This window comes from Leucoraja erinacea, chromosome 19, assembly GCF_028641065.1.
Source record: "Leucoraja erinacea ecotype New England chromosome 19, Leri_hhj_1, whole genome shotgun sequence".
In the NCBI taxonomy this organism is placed as follows: domain Eukaryota; kingdom Metazoa; phylum Chordata; class Chondrichthyes; order Rajiformes; family Rajidae; genus Leucoraja; species Leucoraja erinaceus.
This window is the reverse complement of record NC_073395.1, coordinates 15,780,478-15,797,427: the sequence shown is the minus strand read 5'-3', so window position 1 is coordinate 15,797,427 and position 16,950 is coordinate 15,780,478. Positions and strand designations below refer to the sequence as shown.

Here is a 16,950-nt window from a genome sequence, read left to right as displayed (position 1 = left end):
GTATCGCGTTTGAATTGTAGTTGTTGCTGGACCGCAGGCGGAGAACGAACTTGTGGCTGCAAAAGCTGATGGGACAGACAGGGGAGCACGGGTTTGGTAAGACATCAGTCACTGGGTTGGGGAACCCTGTATGGTATCCCTTGCAATGTTCCTTAAATTGAGCAGGTCTAGGAGACGTCTGATTTTGCAAGATATGAACGCTCCATTGGTTGTTTTGCGCTTTGGACGGCTCGTTCGGCGAGTCTGTTGGACTGCGGAAACTCAGGACTGCTGGTAATATGTCGAAAGTCCCATCGTTTTGCAAAGTTTTTGAAAAGCTGGCTGGTGAACTGACTGCCGTTGTCGGACAGAAGACGTGCAGGGGAGCCGTGAACGGAGAAATGGCGCTGCAACTTCTCGATAACTGCTTCAGATGTAATGGTTTGGAGTAGATCGATGTCAAACCAGCCCGAACAAGAGTCGACAAAACCAGATAGTGTTTCCCATGCCATTCAAATATATCGGTGGCGAACGTGGACCACGGTAGAGGAGGAACCGGGTGCGGCAGTAAGGGCTGTGTCTGCTGATGTGGCGTCAGGCTTTTGCAGACATGCAGACTTCAGTTTTGTCACGTATGTACTTGGTCATACCAGGCCAGTAAAACATGCTCTGCGCCCGTTGTAGGATTGCCTCCATGCCGGGGTGGCCCCTGTGGACAGCATTGAAGTAGTTAATCCAGAGGACAGCTGCGAAAACTGCCTTGTGGCCCTTGACTATAATCCCGTCCTGTAACACCAGTTCGTCGCGAACCAGGAAGTATGGGCGGAATGCGAGCGGGGTGCTGTGTTGTTTTTTGTTTTTTTTAAATATTTATTTCACAGCAATTTGCATACATACAATGATACCAGACAGTGACAGTCAAGGCATAATAATTGTGCAACAGTATGTAAGCGACCCTCAAAGCCCTTACCCTTACCCACCTTCAACCCACCCGAATCAGGTCGGAACCAAACGGGGACAAACAACACTCACATACATACACATCCACACAAATATGGTAAGATAAACAAAACAAAAAGTACTAAAAATTTTTTTTTTTAAAGGGGTCACTAATAACAGTAAATAAGTAAGTAATTAAATAAATAAGTGTGGGGAGGGGGGGTTAAGGGGAGAGCAGCTGCAGTAGAGCAGAACAATGGTGGAGAGCACTCAGTCCTCTTCCGAGTCTGGGGACAAGTTGAGAGAGTTAACAAGTTCCAAGAGAGGGTTCCATGTATCTAGGAATGTCTTGGTAGAGCCTTTGAGAGAGAACCTAAGTTTTTCAAGCTTTAAATTGTAAAGCACCTCCTTAATCCAGCGGGCGTGTGTTGGGGGACAGGTGAGCCTCCAGTTAAACAAGATCAGTCTCTGGGCTAACAAGGTTGTAAAAGCTAGGACCGTTTCACTGCAACAGAGAGGTTGGGTGCTGTGTTGTTTATTCGGCCAGCCACGCCGAATGACTATGGACAGCAATTGTAAAGTCTCATCAGCAGCCGTGTACTCTGCCAGGCTGCTTATGCAATCAGTAGGAACATACAATACCTTCATTACTGAGAACTGGTCCTGTTCAGAGAGTTGTTGTTTGCTGGTTTTGCATGGGGCCCTTGATAGCATGTCAGCTATGTGCATGTCCTTTCCTTTTTTATAGACAATGTTGAAATCAAACCGCTGCAACTGCATCATCATCCGTTGCAGGCGAGCCGGAGCAGCGTGAATGGGTTTATTCAAGATGGTGACCAGCGGCTAGTGGTCTGTTTCATAGTCACAGACTTCCCAAAATTAAAGCCCTTGAATTTTGTGCAGGCAAAAACCACAGCGAGCAATTCTTTTTCAATCTGGGCGTAACGTTGTTCAGTGTCAGATAGTGTGTGAGAGGCATAAGAAACAGGCTTGCAGTCGCCATCGGCACTGGTCTGCAGACAAGCTGCGCCAAGTCCATACTGGGCCGCATCACAAAGTGAGCATTACTGGTAACTGGTAATTAGAATTGTGCAGTGTTGTTCAAAAACCTCATGATTGATGGGGAAAAGCTATTCTTGAACCTGGAGGTAACTGTTCTCGGGCTCCTGTACTTTCGTTCCCAATGGTAGGGTGAGGTAAGAGTGTGGCCAGGGGGGTGATATTGGCAGCCTTCTTGAAGAGACTAGACCAAAACATGCAAGATCAAGAAGAGGCATAGAGTTGATGTAGAGAAGATGTTTCCTCTTGAGAAAGATGTAGTGGGGAGGGGGTATTTGTCTAAAAATAAAGGGCCAACAATGTAAGGCAGAGATGAGGCATTATTTCATCTTTCAATAGGTTGTTTATCTTTCCAATTCTCTTCCTCATAAAGTGCTGTGAAAAGAGAGCCGTTGCATGTTTTTGAGTCAGAGGCACATTGATGCTTGATAAGCAAGGAGGTAATAAGTTACTCTGGTTAGAGGAAGGTGGAGTTGAGAATACAGTCAAATTAGCCATAATTTTAAATGAATGATTGTGCAGGCTTGGGGGAGAAGGGTTGGGCTGAGTGGTCTACTTCTCCTAGTTCACATGCTTGCATGCTTACTGCAGCAAAGAAAAATACTTAGTTATTTCTGGATACAGTGCTACTGGCAAGCTTGTGATGCAGTATGTTTTGTCAACATTTGCTGGGTTTTTTTCTTCAAAGCTCTCACTTTGCTGCTGTTGCTTTCTGCTCAAAAATACAGTAACGCTTGTATTATTCAACTGTATTTTTTTGCGGTCCATGTGTAATTTGCTGCAGGAAGGTAGAAGGAAATGGACTCAGAAGCCCTTACTTTATTTCAAATCAATGCAGTGATCGAAGGGAGGGAAGCCATCCATTTTTAGTTTATTGAAAGACAGTGCTTTTCCCTTGTGAATAGCTCTTCCAGCTAAAATGGACTCATTAGTAACACACCTTTTACAAAAATGTCTTGGCGAGATAATTAAAGTGTGCGTTGGAGGTATAAAGGGAAAATTGTTGCCTTTAGTTTAGACAAAACTATTTTAGCAGCACGCCTTCCAGTCTTAACAATAGGCTAGTCTGTGACTTTGTCCCATTTTAATTGGAATTAAATAATTTATGAGGAGAGGGAAACAGAGGCTGAGCGGCTGATGGCTGTCAACAGGATGCCTCCAATTTTCATATACTAGTTTTGTTGTTCAGTGTACTGCCTCTCATTTTAGTCCTGACTGATATTTCTCTGCAGACTTGTGAATATACCTGCATTATTGACATTTTTGCCACTTAAACAGCTCCTTCTCAGCCAGCACAGCACAGACTTCCAAGGAAAAGATGGGACCTACCGGTCGGTCTCAGTCAAACAAGCACAGGGCTTAGTTGCAAAGAAAGATTTGGAGCTAACTAAGGCTGCAATGGCTGGTGCAATTGTGCAATAAATTTCACAATAACTAGCAGGATGTAAAGATGTACTGTTAATTGGCTTACCTAATTCTCAGATCTTGCAGTACAATTACATTTGTGTTGAATCTAACAAGTTAGATTTTTGCTTGAATTGCTATGATGTCTTCATAACTTTCTTTCAAGGTTTCAAGGTCAGTTTATTGTCACATGTACCAATTAAGGTCAAATTTGAGTTGCCAATCTAAGCGAAAAGCAACAACACACACACCCACATAAAAGTGAACATAAACATTCACCACAGTGGATTCCACATTCCTCACTGTGATGGAAGGCAATAAAGTTCAATCTTCTTCATCTTTGTTCTTCTGATTCCCGACTGATTCCTGGGATGTCAGCACTTTCATATGAAGAAAGACTGGATAGACTCAGCTTGTATTTGCTAGAATTTAGAAGATTGAGGGGGGATCTTCCAAAATTGTTAGGGGGTTGGACAGGCTAGAGGCAGGAAGATTGTTCCCAATGTTGGGGAAGTCCAGGACAAGGGGTCACAGTTTAAGGATAAAGGGGAAATCCTTTAGGACAGAGATGAGAAAAACATTTTTCACACAGAGAGTGGTGAGTCTCTGGAACTCTCTGCCACAGAAGGTAGTTGAGGCCAGTTCATTGGCTATATTTAAGAGGGAGTTAGATGTGGCCCTTGTGGCTAAAGGTATCAGGGGATATGGAGAGAAGGCAGGTACAGGATACGGAGTTGGATGATCAGCCATGAGCATATTGAATGGCGGTGCAGACCTACTCCTGCACCTATTTTCTATGTTTCTATGTTCTCGGGGCAGTCAAACCATCCGCAGCCGGGGCGATCAAAGGCCCCCGCAGCCGACAATTGAAACCCCCATCGAGGTGATCAAAACTCTCGATCCCAAGTCGCCTCTTCTTACCAAAGACCCCAGGCTTCACAATGTTAAAGTCCACAGGCCCCGCAGTTGGAATTGGAGATGGTGGTTTACATCAAAGATAGACACAAAATGCTGGAGTAAATCAGCGGGTCGGGCAGCATTTCTGGAGAAAATGAATTGGTGAAGTTTCAGGTCGTATCTGAAGAATGGTCCTGACCTGAAACATCACTTATCCATTTTCTACAGAGATGCTGTCTGACCCGCTGACTTGCCCCAGCAATTTGTGTCTACCTTTGCAATTCAGGTTATTGGGCCAGAATTGCTAGCTGTATTATCCTAGGAAGCGTCTTCCTCTACTGGCCAGCCCTATTGCTGTGCAATGGAATCCAATGATTTGCGGTTTGCTCTCGATTTAGGGAGAATCGGTTCTCCCAGCCCTGCACATAAAACTGAACCTTACAACTTCATGTTTTGCTTCATCAATTTCCTGGACGTTCACATGAAAACATAGAAAATAGGTGCAGGAGTAGGCCATTCGGCCCTTCGAGCCTGCACCGCCATTCAATATGATCATGGCTGATCATCCAAAAGCTTTTATTGGTTTATGTTGGCTTGCACCCAGATGCAAAATAAAATCCTGTGTCAGGTGTCATGGCAGTTTAAATAATCCCAAATATATCCTACTGTTTTATCACCATAGGCATGGACGTTACACTTTGTTTCTCATGTTAAAAGGTTCCAAAGGGTGAAATGACAATGAAACACCAATGATAAACTGGAATAATATATTCTATCATTGCAAAGCTGCTTCTTGGTTCTTGGTTTCTTGGTTTCTTGGTTTCTTGGTTTCAAAATATTCCAAATGGAATTTAAACTGGAGGTGGTGAAGGGAGGGCTTAAGCCAGAAAGGGTTATTGGGAAGAAAGAGCTACTTTAAATATAGTTGCATCTGGTTGGGTAATTATAGTTGGGTGGAGATTATTCCATGCTTTAATTGTGTGGGGGAAGAACGAATTGCTGTATACATCCGTCTTTGTAGCTGGGATCACAAATTGGATCGAATGCCCTCGTCTGCTCCTAATTGGTTTGGGTTCGGTGTAGGTCTTATAGTCTATGTCGATCTGACCATTTAACATTTTGTAAAAACAGGTCAAACGGTGAGCTTCACGCTGTCTTGGAGAGGGTTCCACCCCAGAGAATTCAGAAGTTTGGTGACACTCGCTTCTCTCTCATAAGTGTTAGTAACAAATTGAGCTGCCTGTCTTTGGACATGTTCGATGGAAGAAATGTTTTTATTTGTGTATGGGTCCCATGCTGCAACTGCGTAGTCCAACTGAAGTCTAACAAGGGTGAAGTATAGCTTCTCCTTGACAGAAATTGAACAATTATGAAAGTTGCGCCTCAGAAAGTTTAGGACGCCTGTTGCTTTCACCGTTGCATGATGAGTCTGACCATTCCAACGCAGATCATTCTGCAATTTGATGCCAAGATACTTGGTTTGTTTGGATTCTTCAAGGGTGGTACCAAGTATATTGTAAGATGCTTCGCCTGGATTCCTTTTTCTGGTGACACGCATAGTTTCATATTTGGAAGGGTTGAACTGCATGCCCCATTGTTGTGACCACTCAACCATAGTATCGAGATCCTTTTGGAGAGCATCTTAATCATCAGCTGACTTAATTGGACGGTACAGCAAACAATCATCAGCGAAAAGTCTGGTCGTACTTGCGACTTTTTCATGGATGTCATTTATGTAAAGCAAAAATATGTGTGTGCCCTGTGGTGTACCACTCAACACTGGATGCTTCCTGGACATGAAGGGCAGTTTCCACAGACATAAGGGTGTGAGAGTGATACATTTGCATATACATTAAAATGGGCAAGTGTGAATGGGACAGCAACCAAAAGAGGGCTTTAACAGACAGGCTGAGGTAGAGCAGTGCTTTTACTTGGCAAAGGTTGGTTGAAGCAAAGCAGATAAATGAAGTTACAGTATATATGAACTTAAAGTAAAGGGTGAGACAGACTTAAGGGTCAAAGGCCCATTCCTTCTCCCTTTCTGGTGAGGTATAAGCTTGGTTCAGAGTTGAACAAGATGCCAAGATTGTGTTCAGCTTGGAATGCTGGTGAAGGACAGGAACTACGTGAGTGGTAGGATTCCAACATTCTGCTCAGAGCCAAAGACCATTGGAGCTCATCCAAAAGCAGTTGTGTCTTGACAGCAGAGTGCTTGATATGGAAAACTTTCTGAAACTATGACAGGAGAGGAAAGATATTTGCTTGTCTTTGTGGTGGTACATTCATTTGTGGGCATGCTTTTTTCTCCAGTCTCAACAACTCAAATTGGCATCATAGAATCACCAGGTGACAATCATGAAACAATGATACACATATCACCTAAAAATAAAGCTTCTCAAAATTATCTCCAGTAACACTGCAGCATGTTACTTTAATCCTGCAAAAGTGCAAGTCTGAACTGTTTCAACACTTAAAAATCAATTTAATCTGCACAGCAATATTAGTTTTAAATACTGGCTAGACAAATACCCCAGACTGAACGACTCTCCACAGCTGATAAAAACTGCAACATAATTTATTTTAAAATTGTAATTAAAGATATAAAAATACATAATTCTCCACATTTGGAAAAAAAAAGGAAACCATTGTTAGCTTGTTTTTGTAGGAAGGAACAGCAGATGCTGGTTAATACCAAATATAGACACAAAATGCTGGAGTAACTAAGGAGGCAGCATCTCTGGAGAAAAAATAGATGATGTTTCGGGTGGGAACTCTTCTTCAGACTTAAAAACTTTGAAGAAGGGTTAGCTTGTTTTTGATCTGTATCATTGTGCACTAGTGCCTTTATACTCGTAACTAAAACAAAATGTCTGGTCATCTACAGTAAAATCAAAATACATTTGACACAACAGGCTTTCAGTGAAATCTGTAACTCCCATCAGATATATTGTACACCACTATTATAGATGTTATCTATAAAAAGGTAACCATCAAAAATAACTCTTTTGATATAACCTGGTCTCTGACAGCATAAGTCATTAGATAAAAAATGTTCTGTTATTCTCAAGGTGACATACAGACACACCTGCCTGCCTGCCTACACGAGGATACAGTACTAAAACATTTTCTCTGGCCGCATGAATACCTATGTCACAGTGGTTCTATATGTCAAACAAGATTTAGGTCACTCAAATCACCACGTCTTAGGTGAAAATCAGAAGACAAAGATACACACACTTCTAACAAGCTTTCAGAACGGCAAGGAAGTGAAACAAACTTAAAACTCGATACTGTGGCCCAGAACAACATGGCATACCCAAAAGCAATGGCACCATCTCATCCTGGAGAATCCTAATCCCACCATTTCAGGTTAGTTGGAGAATTAAACTCCTGGGCTAACTTATTTATAAAACATGAATTTGACCCATTGTCCACATTAGCGCCCAACATAACAGTCCTATCCGTCCCAGTCTCCCTATCAGCCTTTACCCTACATATACCCAACAACTCTTTCATTCTTCTGCTGCATTCATACCAGGGTTAATTTACAGCAGGTTTTTGGATTGCTGGAGGAAACTAGAGCACTTAGAGGGGGATGAATGCATGCAGGGGAGCTATGCAAACTCCAAATTAGCAGTAGCAAGGTCAGAATTAAACACAGGCCCTCGGAACCTGAGAAGCGGCAGCACTAACTGCTACACCTCCATGCTGCCATGAGTTGAAGAAGTCAAATCCTATACACCAATATCAGCTACAGTGTCAAATTTCCAAAAGCAGAGTCTTAGAATCCCTGATAAACTGCAAACACAAACCCAACCTCACCTGTATCGACCCATTACCTGCCAGGCTTTGTCCTGTCCCTCGACTCTTTCAGCTTTCTCTCCCCCCCTTTATGAAGAGACCGACACAAAACATCATCTAAATGTGTTCTCCAGTGATGCGGTCTGACGAGTTACCCCAGCATTTTGTGTCTTTTTTTGTAAACCTGCATCTGCAATTCCTTATTTCTACAAACCCAACGTTGCTGAGTTAGCTGGAGAATCAATTCCGACTGCCTCGTGTTATCTCTGCCTCGTATGATCAGCCATGATCACATTGAAGGGTGGTGCTGGCTCGAAGGGCCGAATGGCCTACTTTTGCACCTATTGTCTAATGCCTATCTGGATAAAGCAAATTCAAGACTGGCTGAAGGACCCAATCCATCGGATACAAGTTAGATTTGTGCTTGAAAAGGAAAAGGAAGAGAAGCATTAGCAAATAGAAAACTTGGGGCAATAACAGTGGGTACATTTGGAAGCATAAAGTCTTGCACTGATAAAATCTTGCCAGGAATGGAAGGGCTTATCACCCAATTACCAAGGAACTGCCGTGTACAGTGCCTAGCAAGAATTAGGACATCCAGAATAGGAAATGAAAGTTTTGGGTGCGCAGGGGCAGATTAGAAAGAATAAACAAACAACATTGGAGCTTCTTCAAAGAATGTGGTAGTTGGGAAAAATTTTAATATCACAGTATTGGCAGGCTTGTGTGTCAGTGTGAGATAAAGTATAGGATAAAAATAGTTTTGTCGCAAAAAGCATACAACTAAACTATGAACATCTCCAACATTGCTGTCAATGTACTCACCTTCACATGGTCCATTTTGAATTGTTCTCTTTACTATTCTACCTACATTTCGGGAAATGGGCCGTCAACAAACGCTGACCCACACAGCTACCTTAACAACATTCCTCTCTCCCCAATTTGTCACCATTCCATCCATCATTCGTCCCTTTGTCTCTATCACATGTTCTTATGATGCTGTAGTCTACAAGACTAATTCTAACATTTATTCATTGCATATTTGTGATTGCTTCCAAAGCCATATCTGTTGACAGTTGAGAGATGACAAATTACTGGCTCTAAAGTGACCAGACTAGTGGGAAAGACAGGAAAATGTGGCACGTTTACTCCCTGATGGACATCCAAGAACAAAATGGGTTTTTACACCATTCTCTACAGACACTGGCTCTTTATTCCAGAGTTAAATTTCCTAAATTTAATATTTCAATAGTTACTGTATTGGAATTAAAACTAATGTATCTAAAATCTGGACAACTGCCTTAGAGGCAAGTTCAATAACACTGCATTACCGAACCAATCTCTTTTTTTCTTCTACCTAGGGTTCCTCGCCACCCTTGCTGATAGTCTATCACAAGTACATCCATTTTATTTTCCACAATTTTGCTAATTGTTCTTCTCCTTCCAATTGCATTCCATTCAGAAGAACACAACTCCAAAGGACCTTGTCTGAAGAAGGATCTCAACCCAAAACGTCAGCCATTCCTTCTCTCCAGAGATGCTGCCCGTCCCGCTGAGTTACTCCAGCTTTTTGTGTCCATTGCCCAAAGGACCAGTTCCTTCTCAGATACGGGTTAATTCACTGATTTAGGTTTATTAATGTCATGTGGATCGATGTACAGTGAAAAGCTTTTGTATGTGTGCTATCCAATCACATCAGATAATACTATACATGAATACAATCAAGCCAAACACAAAAGGTAGAACTATACACAACCAATACTCATTACCCTGCCCATGTTACTTTCTTGGAGAATTGCATGTCTGGCTTTTTCCATTCCATCATCAAGAATATGCAACACACTTTCAGGATGAAAAAATAATTTATTTGTAATTCTGTCAATTTAATATATCATGTTAGCTGATCTTAATGTTGTTCCTTTGTGAGGAAACAATTGGTTTGTTCACTCCGCAGACCAAGTTTCCAGTCAAGTGTCAGATTCAGCATTCCACACTCACTTTAACCATTTACTGTACCTGTGTAACTTGGAATAAGCTTGGGGAACAACACCTTATCTTCGGAATTGGCATCTGACAATTTACCATTTCAAATTAGTATTTGCAACATTTCTTTTTGCCAATTGCTAGCACCGCTAGCATTTTCCCTTTCAGATAATAATTGTTTCTGCCATTAACACTTCCTCCATACTAATTATTCAAATCATTTTCCATTTTCAATTTGCGTTTTATGTGGTTCTAAAGCAATTCTCCCTCCATGGATTAACTGACTTGCCGAGTACTTTCAATATTTTCTTTTTTATTTCAGATTCTTGGTATCCACTTTTGCACGCCGCAAAATAATGGGTTTTTCCCCCAATATTCTAACCTCAAACAACAATCAATAGAGTTTTCTACATTCAAATATGTCACTGACCATAAAGTGCCTTGGGGCACCAAAAGGTCATGATCGACACTAATTTAGTTCAATTTCTGACGAAGTTTGTAGTTGCAGGTTCTGACCACTAGGTGGCAACGTGAGGTGAAATTCTGACCTACTCCCAATATTTGGTCATTTTATTCCACACAGAGTAAAAATCCAGTCAGCATTCAATTGCAGACAATGTCCTAAAGAAAATTATATTAGTTAAATTAAGCAATTATCTGCTCTCACCTCCAAATAGATAGAAGGTGGGTTATGATCTCCCCCAAACTTGTCCAACAAGGCTTCAATGTGCTCCTGAGTTAATTTGATCATCTGCTTGATGTTCCAGACCTGTGAAAGAGAAGATGCAAAATAGGTTAACTCAAAGTCAGATAAATGCTCAAGAGAAGCAAGTGAGAAGTGAAGGAAAGCACATCCACAATGGGAGCAGATTTGTTTGTCTTGTCCCATCATTAGCAGATGCCAGCAAACTTCCTTCAGCTGCAGGAACTTCATATTAATGTTCAACGCAACATTCAGAATGCAAAGTCCATACTTTAGACACCCCAATCTCTTGCAAACACAACATTATCACGGTGCCCCTCTCAATATTCTTGTATATCCCAGATTTCTAATAGTCACCACTGTCTACAGCGCCCTCAGCTGCTAAAGGCACTCTGGAATATCCAGCCTAACCGCTCCACCTTTTTCCCCCACCCTATTACGGCTCTATAAACCTATCTTTTTGATCAAGTGTTGGCTCAATGTCATTTTGTATACAAACACCTCTTTGAAGCTCCTTGAGACAGTACAAAAATAGATCCACCATTATCTGCGTCGTATCCACCATTGTCTGTGTTTTATTGTGCCGCCGTTATGTTATGGTAAAGAGTTCAAAGATTTGATTTTTCACCTCAATTGTTGTGCCCACTTACTCATGACTGCAAAGGGACAGCAAGCTGGCCTTCTGCCATTAAAACCGCAATGCGAAACATACCATGGAATCCAAGCAATCTCAACAGCTAGACTTCAAACAAAGGCTCAGAATGTCTCCCTGCGGAATGCCTGAGGGCGTTCTGCCAACAGACCACAGAGAAGACTTTGCACATCAGACTAGACTCGACTTTGAAGTATTTTGGAAACTTGCCAGCAGCTCTGTCAGGAGGCCAACACTGCCCAAACAAATCTTAGGTGGGTAAATGGTTGATTTATATATTAGGCTGGATCTAGCTGAACAGTGAAGCGTATCCGAGGGGCTAAATGGACAATTGATCTTGTCGATAACATATTTACTGAAAATGGACATACAGTCTTGATGCAAGCTATGAGAGCCTGAAGAAGGGTTTCGGCCCGAAACGTCGCCTATTTCCTTCACTCCATAGATGCTGCTGCACCCACTGAGTTTCTCCAGCAATTTTGTGTACCTGCAAGCTATGATAATATTGATGACTTCTCATTCCAAGTATAGATTTACCAAAAGTAACTGATTATGCACATAAGAATGTATTTGATTGCAAATTAAAACATATCTTTCTGCAGGACCAGCCCTGATAAGCTTTGATGGGAAGATCTCGACTAACCACACTGTAGCCTGGTGTTGTACATCACCAGTACTATAATACTTATACTTAAAATTGCATACACCAGTATGAAGTCCTGTAATATGGTGAACATGTGTACCCATCAACCCTCTGTGTCAGGGATAGAACAGTATCCATTACAGAACCGATATTGTAGAGTCAAACAGGTTTATACCAGTGTCATATGGCAAGAATTACAGTAACTCACATGAATCCAGTATGATATACCTGCACACATAAGTACCGTACCCATGTAGATAGTGGAAGCTCTGTACCTATGTGGCAGAGTAGGAAAGCCCAGTATCACACAGTAATACAATGTTTCCGTGTCATGCAGTCCAATGCATCAGTTATCTACAGTGAACGTACTGTATCTACCAGGATTTACACATGTCAGAGAGCCTATCTAGAACTTCAGTCTCTCACCTGAATATTGATAGAGACACGAGAGACTGCAGATGCCAGAATCTAGAGCAATACATAAACTAGTTTAAGAACTCAGCAGGTTAGGCAGAGGGATGGTCAATGTTTAACATTAACCCTCTGCATCGAGACCAAGATTACGGGAGACGATTAGTATAGGAGGCTGGTGTGCGTTAGGTGGAAACATAAGAAAGCGCAAAAAAATGGCAGGTGGAGACAAGTCGGGGAGGGGAGGGGAGGTAAACGGTACAGAGACTGGTTGGTGATATGTGGATAAGAATAGTGAATAAAGGGCAGTGAAATGACATACAAGATGTGTAACATGGCTGTTGCAGACAGAACACGACTAGACTTATAACCATAAAACAGACTAGACTTGAACTGGCCAATGTAAAGGAGGCCAAATCTGCAGTAGGACAAGCTCACCCACTGTCCCTGCCATCCAATGCGACCTTCCGAAAAGAATCTAACGGTACAAGAATGATCCACCTAGGAAGCCGAGATACGGCAACGGAAGTCGGCTATGGGAACGGATCCGCCTGCTGTGGCAGGACCATAGTTCCAGAGCGCTTGTCATAGGAGTCAGTCCTAATGAGGTCCAGATTGGTTGCCTCATCTGGCCTAGTCATCACATTTTCAGAGGGACTTCCCGGGGAATTTCAAATGCGCTGTGGTAATTTTGTCCGGATTGCTGGTGGTGGTAAGGTCAGTATCTATGATGGACTGGGCAGTGGCTGGATCCAAAGGAAGCAAAACAGGTCATGGAGAAGGTCATCAACTTCATATTAATGCAGAGGCAACTGAGGGAAGTGTGCAAAAAATAATCCATCTATAGGGATTCTAAAGAAACCAGATAGCACATGGGAATTAAGAATTTATTCATGTTAATTATTCTGCTTCCTCGGTTAGCAACCTCCAATCCCAATGTTACCTGAATATCAGGATCAAAATCAATTCAATTTTGGTCATTGAGACTTCAGACACAGCATGGAAACAGGCTTCGGTTGAGAGTACAGTGACACAACATATCTCTTGCATTGCCAGCTGTAGACAAATCATTGCTTAGGAAAACACGATGGGAAGATAAATAATTTATTAATTCCATTCAACTCTTCCATTTATTTTCCTTTTCAGATTCTAAGGTTTCATTTTACATCCCTTCTTGATCATTCTTTAAAAAAGACACCTTATTTAGGTAACTGAGCAGTAATTTAGTAGCTGCCATAGGCACAATTGCTGGAGAGTCAACTATATATTATATTCATCACTGAGTGTATTGTGGTCAAATTTGCTAGCAACACAGAGAACGATGTGAAAGCAAATTGTAAGGAGTAACTTAAGAAATAGAAGCAGGAATAGGCCATTCATATATAACCATATAACCATATAACAATTACAGCACGGAAACAGGCCATCTCGACCCTTCTAGTCCGTGCCGAACACGTATTCTCCCCTAGTCCCATATACCTGTGCTCAGACCATAACCCTCCATTCCTTTCCCGTCCATATAACTATCCAATTTATTTTTAAATTATAAAAACAAACCTGCCTCCACCACCTTCACTGGAAGCTCATTCCACACAGCCACCACTCTCTGAGTAAAGAAGTTCCCCCTCATGTTACCCCTAAACTTCTGTCCGTTAATTCTCAAGTCATGTCCCCTTGTTTGAATCTTCCCTACTCTCAGTGGGAAAAGCTTATCCACGTCAACTTTGTCTATCCCTCTCATCATTTTAAAGATCTCTATCAAGTCCCCCCTTAACCTTCTGCGCTCCAAAGAATAAAGCCCTAACTTGTTCAACCTTTCTCTGTAACTTAGTTGCTGAAACCCAGGCAACATTCTAGTAAATCTCCTCTGTACTCGCTCTATTTTGTTGACGTCCTTCCTATAATTAGGCGACCAAAATTGTACACCATACTCCAGAATTGGCCTCACCAATGCCTTGTACAATTTTAACATTACATCCCAACTTCTATACTCATGCTCTGATTTATAAAGGCCAGCACACCAAAAGCTTTCTTTACCACCCTATCTACATGAGATTCCACTTTCAGGGATCTGTGCACAGTTATTCCCAGACCCCTCTGTTCACCTGCATTCTTCAATTCCCTACCATTTACCATTTACCAATTCAGTCCCTCATGTACCATTCTATATCATAACATATCTTTTACTTCAGTGCGGCTTTCCTGCATCAAGCCCATATCTTTGATTCTGTTAATATCCAAACACCATCAACAGTTTAATACAAATGCAAGATTCACACTGAGCATAATTTACAGATTCACTACAACGTCTAAATCAAAAACCCAGAGTAACCAAACCTCAGAAGCAAAATAATTCAAAACATTGAGAAAATATGATTGGTGGTATATCATTGCAAATAGAACAACTCTGCATGTCACATTATTTCACTTGGAGTTGTAGATCACACAGATCATAATATTGATCAAGGTCAGTGGACTGTGTTGCATGCTGAGATCAATGCAGGCTAAAATAGTCAAGTCAAGAGAGTCCCAGATAGGACAATGAAATTCTTGCATTATGCTGTTTCCTCTGTTAGTTATATCATAAAGCGACAACAATTTCAATATGAAGATCACATTAAGATGGAATTAACATTAAAAGTAGGCACGTGGAAGATGCCAGCTGCATAAGTGAAACTGGGGCTCTGGTCAGTAAAATTGAGGTTCTGAAGAATAAGGAAACAAGGTGCAAATCATAATCACAATCACAATAATACTTTATTAGCCAAGTATGTTTTGCAACATACAAGGAATTTCACTTGCCAAGTCAGTCATACAAATTAAAAACAACGGAACACACAAAACACATTTTAACATAAACATCCACCACAGTGACTCCTCCACATTTCTCACTGTGATGGAAGGCGAAAAAAAGTTCAAATCTCTTCCCTTTGCTCTCTTGCAGTCGGGGGCCTCGAGGTGCAAGGTCCATTGAAGTTTGTCATCTATATCAGTGATTTGGGTAAGAGCGTTCAAAATATGACGTAAGTTTGCAGATGCCACGAAAGTGGTAGTATTTTAGATATAGAGGATGGTTGTAAAAAAATTGCAGCAGGGTCTTGATCGGTTGGGTAGGTGGACTGAGGAATGGTTAATGGAGTTTAATACAGAGAGGTGCGTGGTGTTGCATTTTAGGAAGTCAAACTAGGTCAGGTTTGACATAGTTCCTTGAAAGTAGATGGGGTGGTCAAGAAGGCACATTGGCCTTCATCAGTTAGATTATTGAGTGTAGAAGTTGAGCAGGATTTGGGCAAGTTACTCACCTCAGATTCCTTAACTCTAATTTGATCTTATATGCCACATTGTACATAAGGCTGGTTGACTATTTTTACCTGCAAGCTCACGAACCTCAAGACAAATTACAGCAGATTGCAAATAAAAGGATTTGCTGGAAGAAATAGCTTTTGTAATTTCTATATGAATGCATTTAATTTATATCATTGCTAATCATACACTACCAATTTTCAGAGCATAACCTATAACATAGAATGCTCTCAGCCAAAAAGCCTGTACAATTCGAAGATAATTGGAACTTTAATGCCCTCGGATTTTGCTAGGTAAAAATAGAGACTCAAAGTTAAGAAAATGTGATCAAAATACTGAGTAGCAACAATTAACATTTGACAAATAATCAAAATGGCTATTCCTCTTCATGGTTAACTCCTTGCAAACCAATCCATCTCCTTCAATATCAATTAGGAGATCTTCATCTTAACAAGCATTTTATTCTTAAAATAAGAGACTGTGACTTTAAGGTTCCAAAATCTCAAAGCCATCTTCCTACAAGGTTTAAACACACCTCATATTTTTGAGAGTAACTATGCAGTCAGGTGCCGAAACCACTCGGAGAACTCAATGTACATTTATGTCCAATGCCCTGAAATAGTAAGATTAAACGAGAACTTACCAGTTTGAAGTTTTATCTGTATTTTATGAGGCGTTACGATGAGGGATTACGTGAAGAAGCCCGCCACGACGCATGCGTGCCATTCTTCAAAGCAGCGGTGTGAAATCACAGATAACTGTAATGACTAAACATAGTAAGATTAGAGAAGAGATACCAGTTAAGTATATGATCAAGGGTGGGAGCGGAGGGCATGTAATCCCTCATCGTAACTCCTCATAAAATACAGATCAAACTTCAAACTGGTAAGTTCTCGTTTAATCTTACTATTTTACTTCGGAGTCACGTGAGTGACTACGTGAAGATTTTAAAGCTCTGTGATTTCATGCCGTGGAAACGAGTCCATGCATCACGTCTGCCTTGATGACTGTAGGAGGAATTGTGTTAACATAATTTGGACATGAATTCGACATTGAAATCATAAAATTTATTAACACAAAATTATAACCCCTTTTTATGGGTTTTTAAATTAATTTACAGAACTTAAAATTGTTTCTGCAAATGTTCCAGGTTTCATTACTGGTTTGTTGTAAAAT

At 41.2% G+C, this 16,950-nt stretch overlaps 1 protein-coding gene across 3 annotated transcripts in view; it reads right to left on the bottom strand.

The window, feature by feature from the left end:
• braf (B-Raf proto-oncogene, serine/threonine kinase) overlaps window positions 1-16,950 on the bottom strand; it is an 81,762-nt gene that overhangs the window by 47,946 nt on the left and 16,866 nt on the right. The window contains exon 2 of one of the 3 annotated variants that reach the window (XM_055650377.1): window positions 10,730-10,831. In XM_055650377.1, coding sequence (XP_055506352.1) covers window positions 10,730-10,831 — 102 coding nt within the window. Of the gene's footprint in view, window positions 1-10,729; window positions 12,776-16,950 lie in introns of those variants that run through there. The other 2 variants (XM_055650376.1, XM_055650378.1) reach the window with 2 other exon arrangements.